Raw genomic sequence first — 20,668 nt, 5'->3', positions numbered from 1 at the left:
AGAATCCAGTCTAAAATGTTAGGAAACAGGCCAGGGGAACATGGCTTACACAGCCCCCTGCATGGGATAAAGTATGGGGCAGACCCCAGGCCCCTGCTCACCCCGACTCTTCCTCAGAAACCTTTGGTGGCTCCCTGTTGCCCCTCCACTGAAGTGTGAGCCTCTTTAACCTAGTGGTACTTGAGCAGGTGACACACTTAACTAGCCCCAAAGAAGACCACGCTTTTAGGCCGTGAGCTTCTCTAAAGCTGGACCAGGTTTTTGTTTTTTATTTTTATTTTTTTGAGATGGAGTTTTGTTCTTGTTGCCCAGGCTGGAATGCAATGGCGCGATCTCAGCTCACTGCAACCTCTGCCTCCTGGGTTCAGGCGATTCTCCTGACTAGCTGGGACTACAGGCGACCACCGCCACGCCTGGCTAATTTTTGTATTTTTAATAAAGACAGGGTTTCACCATGTTGGCCAGGTTGGTCTCGAACTCCTGACCTCAGGTGATCCTCCCACCTCAGCCTCCCAAAGTGCTGGGATTACAGGTGTGAGCCACTGTGCTGGGCTGGACCAAGTTTTTATTGTTCAGTGTTTTCCCATAAAACAGCAACACAGGTGCTCACGAGGGGAGGAGTGGAAGAATGAACTAGTGAAGTGATGCATCGTATCTGAAGCTCCTCCTTCACCTACTCTAGCCATGTGTCTCCCAAAGCATGTTTCTGGTTGGGAGCCTGGGACCCTCTGTTAATCTGTGGGAAAGAACCTGTCGTGGTGCTGCCTGTAACCCCTTCAGATCCCTCAGTGAGGCGTAGCCTCTTCTGACAGGGTGTCTGACCTCCTTCACTCCCAAGCACACCTCCCGCCACAGAGCACAGCCTGCAGGTTATCATCCATCTCAGTTTGGTTTTTGGTTCAGAGCTTTGCTGATGAAAATTGGGTGATGGGCATCACTTTGCTGTGTGACTTAGAGGGTATCAAGCTTCCAGAAGAGTGGGGCTCTTTGCAGTGAAACCATGGGTCCCAAAAAGTCATTAGGCCTGTGCTTGTAGCTGTGTTTTTAGGGAAAGCTTTCATCATTTCCTGTGCTGAGACCATAACTACGGTTCTTTAATGTGTCTTTAAAAATCGAGTATCTCTGTGGATGACCAGGGTCATGTTTGGGGGCATGTTATAATATGTACATCTTGGAATTGAAAACCAAAACAAAATTTGTTCCAAACTTAATTTCCTAAACTTCAAAATGTATAAACATTACATGAAGTGAAAATTGTTTAGAAATACTCATGAATGCAGAAGGCCGTTTCCCCGGAATATTAAGTAGAAGTTGATGGAATTCCATGACAGTGTCCCCAAAAGCATGGAGCCCTGAGGAGAGCGTGCACAGACTTGATCAGGAAAGTGGAAGTGGGAAATTCTAGCTCTGCCATACCAGCTCAGGTATCTGCCCTCTCAGTCTCAGCCTCAGTTTCCCCATCTGTCCTAGGGTTTAATGTAGAACTCCTGGCGCTGTGCCTCGTTCCACATAGGCCCTCAACAAGTGCTGTCACAGATATTGATAATATCAAACAGCAGAGTCTTCATATGCCACATTTGCAACTTCCTTTTAAAATTCTAATTATCACATTAAGTAAATGTGCTCTGAGTAGGAAGATTCAGCATACAGGCTTATAGGAGGTAAAAAGTGAAATCTCCCTCCAGAGACAAGGATTGTTAATAATTTGTTAAGTTTTCTTATAGCCCTTTTCCATTTGCTTACAAAAATACACATCTGTGCATATCTGCAAACACAGTTTTCTACATAAATGCTATGTATGTTTGGTAGAAACATTGTTCTTTGTCACAGATCTTGTCTGAGGCCATTTGTCCTATTGAACAATTCTGTGTGGCTGTAGCATGATGTGTTCAGTTGTTTTCTTATTCATAGACTTGTAGGTTATTCCTGGTTTCTGGTCCCTTCATTCTGGGCTCCCTTCATTCTGTAGCAAACATTTGTGAGCAGTTATTTCTGCCTATGGGTCTGGATATTTCTGCAGAGTAGGTTTCTAAAAGTGGAACTTTAGGCCACAGGATATTTAATTTTTGTTAGATCTACCAGTTTTACCTCTGAAGAGGGCATTTCCAGTTTATACTCCTCCAACAGTCTATCAGTACAGTTCCCTTCTTAGAATACACAAATGTTTTTTTAAAACGTTTGTTTTCTGTGCTAAATTCTGAATTTGCAAAAGCCTGTTTATGTTACTCCTTCACCAGTATTTACTGAGCATCTGTGGAACTGGGTTCTGCTCTGGGAATCGCAGGGAATGTGTTAAGTGGATTTGACTGGAACTTGACCCCCAGAGGTGGAGTGGGGTAGGAGCTGAGCACACAAAGGTGCTCTAAACTGAACAGAGGCTGAGACTTGAAGCTGAGGCAGCAGCATGTCAGGCAGGGCACCTGGAGGGGACTTCATTAGAACAGACCACCAGGGGAGATGAGGCTGTCTCTACTCAAAGTGCCTCCAGTCTCGTGTTCTGGAAGTTGATGACATCTTTCACACAGTCTGGAACCTCTTCAGGACGTCTTTTCAGGGACCTGAGCAGGGGCTGTTCTCGTTTCTTCCAGCACAAAAATGTTCATTATCCAGATGTTTCCTTCCACATAATTCTTGGGATGGTTGTGTGGATGGTGTCATCTGTAATAGCTATTGACAGGAAAGAGCGCCTGAGAGTAATTTTGAACAGTGGCAGCTTTCAGGTTCCTGGCTCTTGTGCATGACATTGCACACACACCTTTTCCTTCCCCACTCCTCTTTAAAACAAAAGCGAAAACAACAACAACGACAACAAAAAACACTTCAGTAGGGTTTTATGTACTGTAGAAATACACTAAGAAATACAAGAAGTGACGTCAGAGTTGGAAAGGCCATTAGGGTAGGAAGTGGAGACAAGGAATTGTGCCGCCTGCTCACTCTGTGACTTTGGCAAGGCCCTTCGATTTTGAGTTTCCTGTTTCCCCGCTTAAATGGAGTTGCCAGCTCTGTCTGCAATCAGGTGATTATAAGAACCAAATAATCCGAAGGGTTTTGCGGACCATGAAGTGCTCTATGGAAGGAGGGAGTCTTGCTGTTAGTCTTTTTTGTTCAATTTTGGTTGGCCCCTGGCAGGCAATCGCTTCTGGGCGAGGTGGGGAGCCCCACTGAGATCCTTGGGCTCATGGCGGCTTTGCTACTGTCAAGTCTCCTGAGTGTAGAATTGCAGATACTCTTAGGGAACTGCTGTTGGGCTGCATGCCTCATTCTTTGGGGTCGGGAGAAGTGGCAGATGGATCCCTCTGTAATGTGATAAAGATAATTCCTCATGGACTTGACTCTGAATTGATCCAGTCTTTGCAGGAACTTTGTTTCCTAAGAAGAGAAACAGACAAGCAGCTAGTCTAAGGACCATGTTCTGGGTGTGTGGGGAAAGGGCTCTCCATAGAGGCATGTGTTAGGGTTCTCCAGAGAAACAGAGCCAATAAAATGTGTGTGTGTGATGGAGAGTGTGTGTGTGTGTGTGTATGTGCATGTGCAAAGAGGTTTATTATAAAAAAAAAAATGGATCATGTGATTATGAAAACTGGCAAGTCCCAAAATTTGTTGGTAAGTTAGTAAGCTGGAGACCCAGGAGAGCCAGTGGCTTGGTACCAGTCCAAGACTAAAGGCCTGGGAACCAGGAGAGTCAATGGTGTAGTTCAAGTCTGAAGACAGGAAAAAGGCTAATGCACCATCTCAAAGACAGTCAGGCAGGAGAGTTCTCTCTGACTCAGGGGAAAGTCAGCCGTTTTGTTCCATGCGGGCCTTCAACTGATTGGATGAGGCCCACCCACAACAAGGGGTATGCAATCTGCACTGTTCATTGTACCAATTTCAATGTTGATGTCATCCAGAAACACTCAGAATAATATTTGACCAAATCTGGGCACCCCGTAGACCAACCAAGTTGATGCATAAAAAGAACCATCCCAGGCAGGAAAGCGCAGCTTTGTGTATGGGAGAGAAGCGTCTCGGTGGGCAGGGTTCTCGTTGCATGTGGTGGTTGGATTTTGGAGGCGTTTGCTGGAAGGTGGTCAGGATGCCAGGTCAGCGTCCAACATGCTGGTAGGATGGGTGCTCTCGACAGGTCCCCTTCCACCTTAACTTGATGGAGCCACAGCATTAGCTAGTTACAAGAACAAGAAGAAGCCAGTGTGAATATCCACTCTTTGTAGAAGCAGACTGAGAAACTCTGGAGTCAGAAAGGCCTCTGAGATCATCTGGTTCAACCCCTCTCACCTCACCTGCGAGGAATATTAGCCCTGATGGATCAGGCAGCTGGCCAAGGTCACACAGCCGGTGAGCGGGGAGCCAGGCTGGTCCCAGGCTGGCAGCCTCATCATTGTTATACAGAAGGCAAAGGTTGTCTCTCAGTCCCTGGGGGGATTAGTGCCTCTCTTGAAGCAGTTCCAAAGTGAAGAAGGGTGGGCAGAGCACGTGCCAAGATCTCAGCAAGTTGCTTCCGCCGGGACAGCTGTGCTGGGCACTGAGCACATTGTCAACAGCACCCCTCAGCTTGAGGCAGTGACCCTGTGACGAGCCCCAGGTATACAGGTGGGGTTTGGCCGCTTTGGTTGGGAAGGCTGGCATGTGGTGAGGTGTACCTCAGCCCAGGTGACCAGGGCCCCTAGGGTATATAGGTAGAGGGGAAGGTCTTCTCCAGCAGAGGACCCTGCTCTACTCTAGGCAACTGGCACCCTGCCTCCACTGTCAGTTTGTAACCACTAAGCACCAGCCAGACCGGCACCAGCAGCCTGTGTTGGTCACCCCTCTGACGCATCTAGAATGTGCTGAATACCTCCTTGGTGGGCCACTCTCTTCCTCGTAATACCCACCTCAGGCTTTCCTCCCAGACCCCCCGACCATGATGAATCCTGTGGGGACCTGCGTGTGGTCAGATCAACCTCAGGGCTAGAGGGCGAGGAGCCTGAGATTACCCCAGTGACCCTGACTGATGACCAGCTGACAGCCAGAGGGAGAAAGCGACTTGCCTGGTGTCACTCAACCTGGCGGGATCAGGACAGAGCTGGAGCTGGGACTGGGCTCTTCCAGCGCCTGCCTCTCTTGCTGACCTGAACGTGTCCGTGTTCTTTTGTCCCTAGGGGAGTGGAGGGAACACCGACTTGGGCTGGAAAGGCAGCGTAGATGGCTGCACAGTTAAGGACATGGACTTCGGAGCCAGGCCGCCTCCATCCCTTCCTCGATTGCCCCGTGGCCGTCCATAAAACGGCAGTGTCTGTGGGGTACCACTTCATGGGTTTGTCTTGAGAGTTAAACGAGAAGCTGGATGGCATGCACTTAGCACAGACCCCAGCATGCAGTGTTCCTAGAATGGTGATTACTGCAGTATTGACAGTTGAGTTTTTGAGACCTTGGCCCCACCACTGAGCTTGTCTGAGCTGTGGACTTGGCAGCAGTCAGGCGGGGAGGGGCCTGGTTGTACCACAGCCCCTCTGAGGCTCGCTCGGTGAGGTTCTGTGAGAACTGCAGGTGAAGCCACTTGGTGAGCAGGGAAGCCCCCACAGGGTAAGGGGTGTAGCTGTGGCTGGTCTGGCATGAAAGCCTGTCCCCTGTGGCTTTACCTCATTAGAGTGTGGCCCCAGGCCTCTCTGGAGGTGGAGACCTCACCGTGCTCAGCAGACTGGAAGATCGCGTGTGTGGGGCGCTAGCCCTTCGTGCAACTGTGGTCTGTCGATACTCAGAAGGCACAAGCTCAGATGCACATCTGTCTGTGTGTGCCGCTGCCCTGTGAAGTCCTGCTGAGCCCTGGCTCTGTCTGCAGCACAGGGACCCCGGGGATGCCCGTCCTGTCACGGTTGGCCTGAGGATGCTGGTGCCTCCCGTGCTAGCCCAGCCCCTGCTCATCCCAGTGGATGTGCCAGCATTTCCACATCTGGGGGCTGTTCACAGGAGTGTGTTTTGCTTTCTGGAGCCCTGGGCATCTTCTGCCCACTTCTTGAAAGGGTGGAGCCCTAGTTGTTTGGAAGGCCCAACCTTCAGATTATCAGTATCTAGTTACCACACCCCTGTTTCCTGCCAGCTTCTTAAAGGATTTTGTGTATGTGAAGCACAAACCCGATGAAGGCTCCTGGTCCACCTTTCCCAGTTTCCTGCCTTTAGAGGCTGCACCCCTAGTCCTGGCATCCCAGATCCTCCATAGTCTGGCCCCACCTTCTGTGGGGGCCATTCGTTGTTTCCTTCTACCTCATGAGCATTAGGCTTAGGGCAACAAGAACCCTGATTTTCACCTCAAAATCCCCCAGCTTTCCTCTCCCAGACTTGGTTTATGCTTGTCCTGCTGCAGTTCCTCTTTCTCCTGATGGCCTCATCTTCCTCCTCACCTGGAGAGCCTTCTACACCTGGGCCCACCCCTCACTGTTTGTGACACCAGGCAGGTCCGTCAGCATCCCTGGCCCTCAAGGTGTCTCCTTGCATCAGGACTTGAGATTCTGTGAAATGCCACCTCTACCCTGAAGTTTTACTGAATCCTAGGGCTAGATTTCCTTTCTGCCTCCACCGAGCTGCTGGTACATGCACCACTCTAGGGCCCTGGGAGGCAGGCAGAACTAGGCTTGTCCTGGCTTAGCCTCTGCTCCTGTCTGAACCTCAGTTTCTGAATGATAAAATACAGTATAACTCTTGCCTGTCTGTTTTGAGGATGAGGAGTAATTTACTCCCAGTGCCCAGGACACAGGACAGTGCCTGGCACAGGCAGGCACTCATCACTACCGTCCAACTCAGTGCTTACAGATGGTGGTGTCCCGTTTCTCCTGCTAAGCCATGAGTACCCTAGGAGGCAGGAGTCTTATCTAATGCATCTAGTGCTCAGCATCTGGTCTCGGGTCCAACGTGGCACATAGCAGGGACTCAGTGGGTATTTGAGGAAGAAAAGCAGGCACCCCACTTGCCTGTGAAGTTGGATCTTGCAGTCAACGAGGATTTAGAAAGCAGTCTCTTAAGTAGACGTGGCTCCTTTAAAGGGAGGCCCATTCGCCCCCTGCTTTTGGCTCCCAGAGCAGCAAGCTCGCCTCAATGAGTCTCCACAGGGGATGGCGCCAGAACCCGGGCCTGCAGCAGCTCAGAGGCCTCCGCACGCAAAGGCAGTCACTGGAAGATGCAGAGTGATGGCAGGGCTGAAGGATACTGGATCATTGCAGAGCTGCACGGTGAGGTCCACGTGGCCTTTTTATTCACAATGAAAGCAGTTGGTTGTCATCAGGTTTGCAGGCTTTGTCTCTCTTCTAGTACTTCAGGCCAGAGGGGCTCACGAGAAGACCCTGTCCCTGTACAGATGACCAAGGGACGGGAGCAAACCCAGGCACCCTGACTCCAGACTTGGGCCTTTCCCTTGCCCTCGGGCTGAGCATAAAAGATCAGGCAGTACAGGTTCAGCCAGGCAGCGCAGGCCCTGCTCTGCTTCCGAGGTGACCATTGTTCTTGTCCCACAGCCCTGCTTTCACGGAGCCCGCCCTCTGTTGCCTGGGTGTTTCTGTGCACGCCTGGAAAAGAGATGACAGAAGAACTCCAATTAGTCAGTCTCCTGGCTCCTAGACAGCTCCGGAAACTAGACTAGATAGAGGAGGAGGAGGTGAGGCCTCCTGCTGTGTGACGGTTGGGGTGGCTCCAGCTCTGTCTCTGAGCTGCCCTGCCCTGCTCTGCCCTTGCCGTCCTGCAGCACCCACCCCAGAGGCCCCCTGCTGTTCCGTGCCACTTGCCCTCAGCCTCTGAGGGACCCCTGAATTCAGACGCCAAAAGCACCCTGGTTGGGGGGAGGATTCTTCTCCAGCAGATGTTTGAATGGTTTAGATGAGGGGGAAGTCGTCTCCCTTTTGATGTGGCACCTGGAACTTGGCTAGTTTTGCTGCGTGTCTAATTAGGAAGAGCCGCCTGCCACTCCCGCGGAGCTCATCACTCACTCTGCGGAGCTCATCACTCACCCCGTGGTGCCCGGTATGCTTTTAACACCTCAGAGACCTGACTGCAATAGATGCCCTGGCCCCCAGAAGACCAAAACCAAGACTGACCGATTTAAAAAAAAAAAAAGAAATGCCAGAAAGCATCTGGAAAAGGCCAGGAGAGCCCTGGTCCAGGAGTTAAGGAGCCTGGGGCCTAGTCCCTGTGACTTTCTTCCCTTCCCCTGGCCTCAGTTTTCCCATCTATAAAATGGGGTGACTAGACATACATGAGACCTTCCCTGTGTGTTCCTGTGTGTTTCGTGTTACATAAAAAAGCTGACCTAGAACTTGGCTCCTATGTGGGGGTGTCAGATTATCAAAGCGGCACTGGCCTCGGGAGTTGTGGACCCAGAAATGGGAACAGGCTCAAAGGTTGGTATTGGGACCCTCCCATTCCCAGTGCATTGTTGGCCTGTGAGGCTTCAGTCAGCAGGCCTTCTGTGGCTCTGCAGGCAAAGACAGCCTCGGAGGAGGAAGAGTCTTGGAGATGGGGCTCCAAGGAAGCACCCAGGAGTGGTCATTGAAGTGACAATATTCACAAAACGCCTTCTTTGCACCAGGCACTGTTCTAAACACCTGACGTATATGGATTCATTTAATCCTCGTAACATCCTTCTCCAGTGGGTGCCGTTGTCTTCCCTCTAGAGATGAGGAAACTAAGGTAACTTGCCCCAGGTCACCTGTTGGAGCCAGGATTCAGGCTAAGCAGTCTAGTGGGATCAGTGTTTTCACCCGGTACACAGTGCTGCTGTGGCTGTTGGTTCACTGGACCCAGGGCTTTGCCTCCCTCCAGGTAGTTGGCGAGGGGCAGCCCTGGCAAGTGGCAAGTGCATCATTCTAGTAATGCAGCCCTTCCTGACACCGCTGGGACCCTGAGCCTAATCTACCTGCAACCCTGGCGTCTCAGGCACAGATCCCCGGTGGCTGCAAAGCCATGTGAGAGACATCAGATGGCATGCCCACCACTGGCAGAATAGAGATTTCCTGGGCCGAGAGGTAGTGGCAGGGCCTGGGAATGGAGAGCCATACAACTCTGCCTAGCTCTGCCACCCTATGATTAGGGAGTGGTATGGATTCCCAGACAAGCCCATCTGGGAAAATTAGAGGTGAAGGGCCTGCAGGCCAGCGTCTATCATTTCCAGCGAGGCTCCTGCACGTCTGTGCCAGCCTGTGTCCTGCCCAGCTCCTCCCTGCCCCGAGGTCCCTGGGCATCACTCCTTAACCACTCCTGGGGGTGCTGCCGTGCAGTACTTTTAAGGCCATCCAGAAACCCACTTCTGTCTGCCTCCAGCATCATCTCCCACTGGGCACCTGTCAGTCCCCAGCCCTCCCGAGCAACCTCATGTACACCTTAAGCTTCTGATTCCCTGGACCTCTGCCTTGGTTCTTCCTCTGGTACCCATTTTCTCTGCCACATCACTGTGTTGTGACCTTCTGTCTAAGTTCTTTAAGGCTCTCCCAGGTTCTCCCAATGGAAACCTGTCTCTTAGTTATCAGATCGTGGTATCAAGTCTGCTCCCATTAAGGAGGCTGAGCTGTGTCTGTCCCTGTTGGGAGCTCTGCCCTCTGCTACCAAGGGCTTCATGAAGGCCAGGACTGCATCTCATTCCTCTTCATCTCTTCTCATACTGGGCATTCAGTAGATACTTGGTTGGTTGCGAGGACAGGTGGATGCCAGCACTGCTGGAAAAGATGGGGACGGGACACCAGAGAGGCTGCTGATTTCCTTGCCCTCAGTTTTCCAGAGAGCAAACCCAAGCCTTGTGTCCTCTGTTCCTGAAGAGAAGGTAAAGAGGTAAAGAACAGGTTTCTTCTGATGTTTACCATAAGGCCTGTTACCTATCATTTCATTAGATGCTTATCCTTTTTTTTTTTTTTTTTTTTTTTTTTTGAGACAGAGTTTTGCTCTTGTTGCCCAGGCTGGAGTGCAATAGCGTGATCTTGGCTCACCGCAATCTCCACCTACCAGGTTCAAGCGATTCTTCTGCCTCGGCCTCCCAAGTAGCTGGGACTACAGGCCTGTGCCACCATACCTGGCTAATTGTTTTTTTCTATTTTTAGTAGAGACAGGATTTCACCGTGTTAACTGGGATGGTTTCAATCTCCTGAATTCATGATCTGCCCACCTCGGCCTCCCAAAGTGGTGGGATTACAGGTGTGAGCCACCATGCCCAGCCTGCTTATCCATTTTTTTTGAGACGGAGTTTTGCTCTTTTGCCCAGGCTGGAGTTAAGTGGCGCAGTCTCATCTCACTGCAACCTCTGCCCCCTGGGTACAAGTGATTCTCCTGCCTCAACCTTCCCAGTAGCTGGGATTATAGGTGCCTACCACCACACCCAGCTAATTTTTGTATTTTTAGTAGAGACGGGGTTTAACCATGTTGGCCAGGCTGGTCTCGAACTCCTGTCCTCAGGTGATCCACACCCCCCTCGGCCTCCCAAAGTGCTAGGATTACAGGCGTGAGCCACCGCGTCTGGCCCATCCTCTTTCAAAATATAGATTTTGAGACTCTCCATAATAAAATGTTTAGGCATACTTCATTTTATTATGCATTGTTACATTGTGGTTTGCAGGTATTGCATTTTTTTACAAAATGAAAGTTTGTGTCAGCCTTCTGTCTAGTAAGTCTGTCAGCATCATTTTTCCAACAGCATGCGCTCACTTTGTGTCTCTGTGTCACATTTTGGTAATTCTCATATTTCAAACCTTTTTTATTATTATAGCTGTTACAGTGGCCTGTGATCAGTGATCTTTGATGTTACTATTGTCATTGTTTTGGGGCACCACAAACTACACCCACATAAGACGGCGAACTTAATAAATGTTATGTGTGTTCTGACTGCTCCACTCACTGGCCATCCCTCCATCTCTTTCCCTCTCCTTGGGCCTTTCTATCCTGTAAAACACAACAATATTGAAATTAGGCCTATTAATAATTTAACAATGGCCTCTACATGTTCAAAGGAAAGGAAGAGTCACACATCTCTCACTTTAAACCAAAACCTTGGAAATAGGCCTACAGGGAGAGGCATGTCAAAAACCGAGATTGGCCAAAAGGTAGGCCTCTTGCACCGAATAGTTAGCCAGGTTGTGAATGCAAAGGGAAAGTTGTTGGAGAAAATTAAAAGTGTCACTCCTGCGAATACACAATCAAAAAGAAAGCAAAATAGCCTTATTGCCGTTATGGAGAGAATTTGGTCTGGATAGAAGCTCAAACCAGCCACAAATTCCCTCAAAGCCTAATCTGGAGCAAGGCCCTAACTCTTCAATTCTGTGAAGGCTGAAAGAGTGGAGGAAGCTTCAGAAAAGCTAACAGAGGTTGATTCCTGAGGTTTAAGGAAAGGAGCCATCTCCATAACATGCAAGTGCATGGTGAAGGAGCAAGTGCTGATGTAGAAGCTGCAGCAAGCTATCCAGAAGATCTAGCTAAGATCATTGATGAAGAAGGCTACGCAAAACAACAGATTTTCAGTGTAGACAAAGCAGCCTTCTACTGGAAGAAGATGCCATCTAGGACTTTCAGAGCCATAGAGGAGAAGTCAATGCCTGGCTTCAAAGCTTCAAAGGACAGATTGCCTCTTGTTAGGGACTAATGCAGCTGGTGATTGTATGTTGAAGTCAATGCTCATTTGCCATTCTGAAAAATCCTAGAGCCCTTAAGAATTATGCTAAATCTACTCTGCTCATACCCTGTGAATGGAACAACGAAGCGTGGATGGCAGTTCCTCTGTTTACAGCATATTGTAAGCCCACTTTTGAGACCAACTATTCAGGAAAAAAAGATTCCTTTAAAAATATTAGTGCTGATTGACACTGTTCTCCTGGTCACCCAAGAGCTCTACTGGTGATGTACAAGGAGATGAATGTTGTTTTCATGCCTGCTAACACAACATCCATTCTGCGGCCCATGGATCAAGGAGTAATCTCAACTTTGAAGTCTTGTTATTTAAGAAATACGTCTCATAAGGCTATAGCTGCCAGAGATAGTGATTCCTCTGATGGACCTGGGCAAAGTAAATTGAAAACCTTCTGGGGAAGATTTACTGTTCTAGAAGCCATTAAGCACATTTGTGATTCATGAAAGGAGGTCAAAATGGCCACATTAATAGGAGTTTGGAAGAAGAGTCCAGTCCTCACAGATGACTTTGAGGCCTTCAGGACTTCGGTGGAGGAAGTAACCGCAAATATGATGAAAATAACAAGAGAACTAGCATTAGAAGTGGAGTCTGAAGATATGACTGAATTGTGGGACTCTTATGATCAAACTTGAATGAATGAAGAGTGGCTTCTTATGGATGAGCAGAGACAGTTTTCTTGAGATGGAATCTGTTCCTGGTGAAGATGCTGGGAACATTGTTAAAATGACAACATAGGATTTAGAATAGTACATAAACTTAGTTGATAAAACAGCAGCAGAGTTTGAAAAGATTGACTCCAATTCTGAAAGAAGTTCTGCTGTTTGTAAAATGTTACAAAACAGCATTTCCCTACAGAGAAATCTTTCGTGAAAGGAAGAGTCAATCTGTGCAGCAAATTTTATTGTCTCATTTTAAGAAATTTCCCCAGTTGCGGGGAGGGGCATTAAAAAAAGGAATTTCCACAACCACCTCGGCCTTCAGGAACTACCACCCTGATCAGTCAGCAACCATCAACATTAAAGCAAGACCCTCCACCAGCAAAAGGATGACTCGCTGAAGGCCCAGATGATTGTAAACAGTTTTTGGCAATAAAGTATTTTTTAAATTAAAGTACTACATTTTTTTAAGGCAGTGGTATTGCACATTTAATATATTACAGTATAATATAAATATAACTTTTGTATGCATTGGAAAACCAAAAACTTTTACAGGTGCCTACCACCATGCCCGGCTAATTTTTGTATTATTAGTAGAGATGGGGTTTCACCATGTTGGCCAGACTGGTCTCGGACACTTGACCTCAAGCGATCTGCCCACCTTGGCCTTCCAAAGTGCTGGGGTTACAGGCATGAACCACTGCACCCAACTTTGGTGAGTTTTTTTTTTTTTTTTCCAGGGAGGCACAAAGTTAGTGAATACTGGAGCAAAGTATAGCTTGTTGCTTGTGGACTGGACAATCTTTTAAACCCCCACTACATCCTCTCAGGATTATCGTCTGCTCTCTTTCCCCAGCCCTTAACCTCCTCCACATTCACATGGGCAGACCCCACCATGGCCACAATCTGTGGACAGCACACCCGCCTAGCTCTCCTAGTGAACGGGCCCAGGCAAATTCTTAGGGTCCCTTTCAGTTCTAATGTTCTCTGATTCTAAAGAAAGTGCTTTATTCTTCTGTTCTTTCTGTGTATGTAGTTCTACTTGCAAACCTTTCTGCTCCAGAGGTCAACAGAAACCCCCACCCTGTTACTGTTTCTGCTCTCTGCCTAAGAGGCACGAAGCTACAGCCTGCTACCTAATATTAAAGGCCATTTTGCATGAATGTGTAGATGGTGATGTCCAGATAACTTGTGACTTAAAACATACAGTCACAGACTCCCCTGTGAGATCGGTCTCTGGACCCTCGTGGATTGGCCCAGCTAATAAGGAGGACGGGCCTGGTAGTTAGGCAGGAGGCAGCAACATCTGGCGAGCTGGCCTGGCACAAGGGCCTTCGATGTCCTGGGGCTGTTGGTGAACCTCTCCCAGGAGAGAAGATGCTCCCAAATGGGCATTTTCTCAGGGAAAGGCAGCTGCTTCCTAAACACACACAGCTCCTGGAAGCCCAACCTGCTTAAAATCATATTTACTCTCATGGGGCTTAAAATCCTATTTACTTTCGTGTGCTTCTCATCTTAATCACATTTTTTCTGCTCTAGTGTCTTTATTCATTATTTAAAACAACTTTCAAAACTAATTATGCGATAATCCCTTCTCCTCTACACAGTAGCTGTTTACCTTCCTGTATTGGGTTTTACAGCCCTTGGTGTTGTGGATGTCTGTACTTACAACATTGCTGTCATCACAGTGTAGATATTATAGGCCAAATGTGTGATGTCGGTATTTACCAATGCCCAGGCAAGGAGCAGAATTCCCTGTGGGGCCCTACTCCCATTGAGACTTGTTTAAAAAGCCGGCGTTATGCTTTACCCTCCACACATAAACAATCTTGCATTTTACTTTTTAGCTTAGCATAATTTCATGCACGGTTTTCCATGTCGCTACATAATCTTCAGATTTATCATTTTAATGGCTGCTTAATATTCCATCCAGTTAACAGGCCATAATTTACTTAACTGTTCCCTATTGTCTAGGCCTTAATGAAAATTTGAATTCGCCATGTAATATAGCGGGGGAGGCTTGTTTTAATGATTACCGTTTTAACATCCCCTGCCCTAACTGCATGCCATTACTAGCGCAGCTTTGGTAAGGTGCAGATGCTTCTGGAACAATAAATCCTGCATGAGAGTGTATGTACAAGTGCTCTGATTTAATAGCTAATCTGTTCACTGCACATGTTTCCCTTTAAGGCTGGTGTTTATGTAGAATATCCGTCTCTTCTGCATATTGTGTAACACTAAACTGTATGCATTTGGCATACTGTCCCAGATCCTTTATCACTGCTGTCAGGGACTTTCATAAAGTATCTGGAATTTGGGGGTAAACAGTGGTTTCTGGCTGCCAGTTCTCTTTCATTTATCCCACCACATTCACTGAGTATCTCTTTGGCGTGAGAGTGAACAAAAGCACTCCTGCTTATCAGGGGCCCAACGGGAAGTACATCTGTGAATTGTTTGTGGTTCCTTTAGATTAAATGGTGAATTGCATGAAAAGTGCTTCATCAACTGTGTACATGGGAGTGGTTGCTGGTCCTGCTTTTGTGAAGGAGGGTGAAGAGGAAGGTGGTTTTCCCAGATCAGTGCCTTCTCCGCTGCCGTATCCTCAGCCCCCAGAATTCTGCAGGCAGGAAGCTAGACTTCACTCCTCAGAACTGAGGAAGACGAATCCAGGCGATGAGGACCCTACAAAGCAATAAGTAGCAGATTAGATAGTTTGGTAGATTTAGTGATTTATGAAGTTGTCCACCGTGCTTAACAGTTGGTCTTCACCTTAAAGTGACAAAGTCCTACCACTCTATAGCTTTTCCCTTCTCTTTTCCTGTTCCTCCCTCTGTGAAAAAAAAAAAAAAAAGGAAGCATCATCCTCAAAATTAATAAATGATCCCAGTTTACTCATGGGACCCAACAAAACCTATGTTTACCAAAATATGGGACACCTTCTCATCGATGTGGTATTAGGTGTCCTGAGAACTACATAGTGAGAAGATTTTTTCCCTTTTTATTCTGTCTCTTTCTGGAGAGAGAACATTATTCATATTTGCCAGAGAAAGTGTCTGTTTGCTGATTGCATTTCCCAGTGGCTCTCCAACACTTGCAAATCTCCCCTCTCAACAGAGAAAGCAAGCCCCACGCTCAACTTCCCAGCAGGCATTGTTGGTTCTCATTCATTCTGCTTAGTATCTATTTTTGGCAAAGAATGATGGCTTATGGGATGGTGATCCAAATTCTCTTTTTTAAATGAGTTATTTTATCTAAAAAGTGAGGCAAGATAAATAAAAATGGTAAGTAACCACCCAACTGGTAGGCAGAAAAGGCCCAAGTCGTGAAGTCACATGGCTAAATAAAGTTTGAGAAATACTAGCATAAATTCATGTAAATACTAACGATCACAGGCACAGCATCCTTAGCTTCTGTTTCATCAGGGCGTGTGTCCACATGAGCCAACCTGGATCATAAAGCCCAGCCTGAAAGCAGCTCTCTTTCTCAGAAGGGCTAATGTCATTTGTGTGTGTTTTATCAGCTGCTCTTCAAGGAGCATAACTCCCGTGGCTTCTGCCATATCTTTATGCCATCAGAATTCTGATTTCGGGAAGGCCTCAAGAGAGCATTGAAATAGCTCACTTATAGTCCTCACCCCTTTTGCATCAAGCCTCACGTCTACTCCCTCACCTCCTTGGACCTGGTGCTCTAGCCAACATGGACAGTGAATATACATAATGATGGAATATTAGCCTGAAAAAGGAAAGTCATACACATGCTACAACATGGAAGAACCTTGAAAACATTATGAAACTGAATGATTCCACGTTGTTCAGGATGTGCCTAGACGGATCAGATTCATGGAGACAGAAAGTAGAAGGGTAATTGTGGAGGCTGGGGAGGGATAATGGGGAGTTAGTGTTTAATGGGTACAGGGTTTCAGTTTGGGAAGATGAAAACGTTCTAGAGATGGATGGTACCAAAGGTTACCAACAGTGTGAATGTACCTAATGTCACTGAATTGTACATTAATCATGGCTCAAATGGTCATGTTGGCTGGGTGTGGTGGCTCACACCTGTAATCCCAGCACTTTGGGAGGTGGAGGTAGGCAGATCACATGAGGTCAGGAGTTCGAGGCCAGCCTGGCCAACATGGCAAAACCCCATCTCCACTAAAAATACAAAAATTAGCCAGGTATGGTGGTGCACATTTGTGCTCCTAGCTATTTGGGAGGCTAAGACACAAGAATCGTGTAAACCCGGGAGACAGAGTTTGCAGTGAGCTGAGATTGTACCACTGCACTTCAGCCTGGGTAACAGAGTGAGACTCCATCTAAAAAAATAAAATAAAATACAATCAAGTGCTCAATGTTATTATATGTATTTTACCACAATAAAAAATAAAGTAGGCAGCAAGCACGTTCTTTCCAGCCTCATTGCATTGGCTTGTCCTGGTCCTACCACCAGGAAGCTGCCCCTCTCCTGTTTCCAGTTGTCAGAGCTGACAGCTCAAATGCCATCTCCCTTCCCTCCTGCCCTGCCACTCCCAGGTCCTGCACTGAGCCCCCTTTGCCACCAAGCATGATGGTGATTTAGGCACATGTTGTGTCTGCTGGGAACAGTGGGGTTCCTGAAACCAACCTCCATGGTAAACCTTCCCCACATTCCCCGCTCGGGCCATGCACATAGTATCCATGATCAAACAGCAGGTCAAATTTCCCTGTTTGACCGGGAAGTGCCTGATTTTAGTATCCTAGCATCCATCCTTCCAACTACCACTGGCCTCCCAGGACTGAGCAGCAGCCAAAATGAACACCTCCTTTCTGGGACCTCATCTAGACAGGCAGTCACCCCTCAGCCCACACCAGTGCCAGGCCTTAGCATCTTCTCTAGAAGATTAAGAGCTTTCTTTCTTTATTCAGAAGTGAAGCTGGACACCCTCTCAAATCCCTAAATGAATTCAGTCTATGTATGTAGAAGATGTTCTGAGGGAGGTAGAAATAAAGGGAAGGGGTCACTCAGCTTTTGCAGGGGAGAAAAGTGGCCTCTGGTCTCGTTGGGGAGGCTCTTGCTGGTTCTTTTAAATGAATGTGTGAGCAGGTGGAAACTGGATGCTTGTGGGAACTGCATGGCCTAGTCTTTTCCTCGTACAGATGAAGACTGAAAGTCCAAAGAGGGCAAGGAACTGCCCTAGAGGGAAAGACCCCAGCCTGCCCATGAAGCAAGGAGTCAGAAGCTCTGCATGTTCTGGGTGGACATCAGGACACACCTGGAACATCATGTTCACATCTGGGCTCTGCCTCTTAAGACTGAGATTCTTGAGTGGATGGAGGCAGGGCTGTCATTTGGTCTGCCAGCCTGTGAGCCTTGTGAGCAAGCCTGGCCCAGGAAGAGCAGAGACACGGCATTGGGGGTTGGTGGGGTAGGTAAAACCCAGACAGAAGTCTGTCTCTCTGACACCCTCACCACCCCACTGGCAGCTCTGAGTTTGTGGTGTTTGGGTGGGAATCCAGGTGAGGAAGTGCATACCGCACTTCCATTTAATCTCTGCTTCCTTCCTTTTTGCCTGCAGAATTTCAGAGGCAGGAAAGCGTCCGGTCCCAACATAAAGGTATCCAGTTATATGACACCCCTTACGAACCTGAAGGCCAAAGTGTTGACTCGGACTCGGAGAGCACAGTCAGCCCCCGACTGCGGGAGAGCAAGCTGCCCCAGGATGATGACAGGCCCGCTGATGAGTACGACCAACCTTGGGAGTGGAACCGAGTCACCATCCCAGCCCTGGCAGGTAAGGAGCCCTGACGCTGCTCAGGAGGCAGCTGCTGAGCCGTGCTCAGCACTCACCTTGGTCCCCGCCTGCACTCAGGACAAACTCCAGGACTGTTTAATAATCTAATTGGGTGGTCTTCTTTCTCAGTACCCTCAAAGATGTAGGCTGCAGAGGAAAGGGAGAGGTGAGGGAAGGGAAACCAGGCCAAGGAGAAATTCTGGGCCTGGCTTCCAGGGTCTCAGTGTTCCAGCCTCTGCACTTTTCAGAGACGGCTCAGATGCTGTCATTGTCTGGCTCTGTCATGGTGCTATTTATTGATAATGCCGTAGCTCACTGAAACCGAGAGTTTAGTTTTCAGTTTTTTTATTTTTTGAGACGGAGTTTCGCTCTTGTTGCCCAGGCTGGAGCACAATGGCACGATCTCGGCTCACCGCAACCTCCACCTCCCAGGTTCAAGTGATTCTCCTGCCTCAGCCTCTCGAGTAGCTGGGATTACGGGTGCCCGCTACATTGCCCAGCTAATTTTTTGTATTTTTAGTAGAGACGGGGTTTCACTATGTTGGCCAGGCTGGTCTGAAACTCCTGACCTCATGTGATCCGCCCACCTCGGCCTCCCAAAGTGCTGGGATTACGGGTGTGAACCACCACGCCTGGCCTGATTTCAGTTTATAGAAGGAACTCTCTTAGAAAGTAAGAGGAAACCAGTGTGCACAGCAGCTTCTGTTGGCCCTGAGCCGGCCCGGTGAGCCCACCCAGTGCTGCGAGCTGAGCTAGGCCTGCAGGGCTCACAGGGCTGCTGTGTCTTCTATTCCAGCTTCAGCGTGCACCTGCTCACAGAGCACAGGTGATGGGCACAGCTCAGCCCCTCCCAGATGACCTTCCCCTGGCCAAGAGCCCTTTGAGTGACTTGGGTGTCCCCTTCCTCCCTACTCAGAGGCTGGTTTTTCTAGAATCTGGGTATCTGTCACATTTCTAGAACTCCTCTCCCACAGCCCTTTTGAAAAGTGATCTTGGGCATGTGCATCATAAATCATAAACCTAAGCTCACACCTTTTTATTCTAATCCCACTCCTCAAAATCTATGCCAAAGTTATGATAAAAAAAATTCATAAGGCCGGGCGCAGTGGCTCACGCCTGTAATCCTGGCACTTTGGGAGGCCGAGGTGGGTGAATCACTTGAGGTTGGGAGTTCAAGACCAGCCGACCAACATGCAGAAAACCCGTCTCTACTAAAATACAAAATTAGCTGGGCGTGGTGGCACATGCCTGTAATCTCAGCTACTCGGGAGGCTGAGGTGGGAGAATCGCTTGAACCTGGGAGGCAGAGGTTGCGGTGAGCCGAGATTGCACCATCGCACTCTAGCCTGGGCAACAAGAGCAAAAAATAAAAATGAAAAACAGAAAAAAATCAGAAAAGGCATTGTTTATAATCACGGAAAATTGAGAGCAACCCAAATGTCCAGCAATGGGGGCCGGATTTCTGTACGTCTGTGTGGTGGAATATTGGAATATTGTGCAGCCTCTAAAAGGTGATGTTTAGCAAGAGTTCATAACAACCTAGAGAAATGCTTATGTCTGTTGTTAAGAGATGAAAAGCCAAATGCCAAACAATGTTTAGGTATCTGAGAGTTTAGGCATGTAAAAAGAGAGACAGTGAGTGACATTTAATTCCTACCACACTGACAGTCATAAAGGGAAACTTTTTATTTTTAACTTGTTTAAAATTTATTTTGCCTTAAATCTCCTCTTTTTTCATATATAACTAGACCCTAGACCCTTTCTCCCTTTCTAACCCCAAACAGTGAGGCCTCTACCCTGCCCTTATCCCAGGCCCCTTAATTGCTGTGCTAGCCATTCCAACATAGATTACTCACAGTTCCTTGAATATAGCATGCACTGAGCAAATCCCTTTTTTCTAGCTAAAATGCCCTTCCCTGCCTGTCTTATCTGGAACAATCCTATGCCTCCTTTGAGGTCCAGCTTAAATATTATCATCTCTCCAAGCCCTCCCTGGTACACAGCCATGCACCCCACAGGCTTCCTGCTGCCCCTATGGGTCTGCCAAGTTTCCTGCATACATCACTGGGGGAATATTTCTCACACCACATCAGGGTTAGTTCTGTTTTGGTCTCGCCTGCCAGGCTGTGAGGTCCTCAAGAACAACCTGTCCCATCACCTTTCTGGAGCCCCAGCTCCTGACTGATAGCCAAAGATAAGAGTCATCCTATAATTGGGGGTCCTGAGTTGCCCCAGGCGTCTCCTGTCATTTTACAGCCTCCTCTAATTCCTTGAACCAAAGGAATCCAAGGCCTGTGCCCTGGGCATGGCTGATCAGGGGCTATGCTTCTCTGGGCATGGGAGGAACTGGGGCCATCTAAGAGCTTACTCTTTGCAAACACAAGTTTGATTAAAGGGCTAAAAAGGCTCAGGTGGCAACTTTCCCAGACACCCAGGGCCCACATTATAATGTAGCACCACAGGCCGGTGTGGGGTCTCACCCTCCCCTGGACTGACCGCCTGTGGGCTTCTCAGGGGCTGCCCTTGCCTCTGACGGTCTAGTCTAGCCTGGCATCTTGATACTCAAAGTGTAGTCCCTGAACCAGCAGCATTGGCCTCACTGGAGCTCATTAGAAA

The 20,668-nt window shown here is 48.2% G+C and overlaps 1 protein-coding gene across 1 annotated transcript in view; it reads left to right on the top strand.

Annotated features, from left to right (window-relative positions):
- Positions 1 to 20,668, top strand: part of SHB (Src homology 2 domain containing adaptor protein B) — a gene marked incomplete at its 5' end in the record, with an annotated part of 145,342 nt that overhangs the window by 74,058 nt on the left and 50,616 nt on the right. The window contains one exon of the mRNA XM_011939522.1: positions 17,837 to 18,052. Coding sequence (XP_011794912.1) covers positions 17,837 to 18,052 — 216 coding nt within the window. The remainder of the gene's footprint in view (positions 1 to 17,836; positions 18,053 to 20,668) is intronic.

The sequence above is a fragment of the Colobus angolensis genome, unplaced genomic scaffold (genome assembly GCF_000951035.1).
Source record: "Colobus angolensis palliatus isolate OR3802 unplaced genomic scaffold, Cang.pa_1.0 Scaffold181, whole genome shotgun sequence".
Classification (NCBI taxonomy): domain Eukaryota; kingdom Metazoa; phylum Chordata; class Mammalia; order Primates; family Cercopithecidae; genus Colobus; species Colobus angolensis.
Note: the sequence above shows the minus strand (reverse complement) of the source record. Positions and strands in the feature narration are given on the sequence as shown.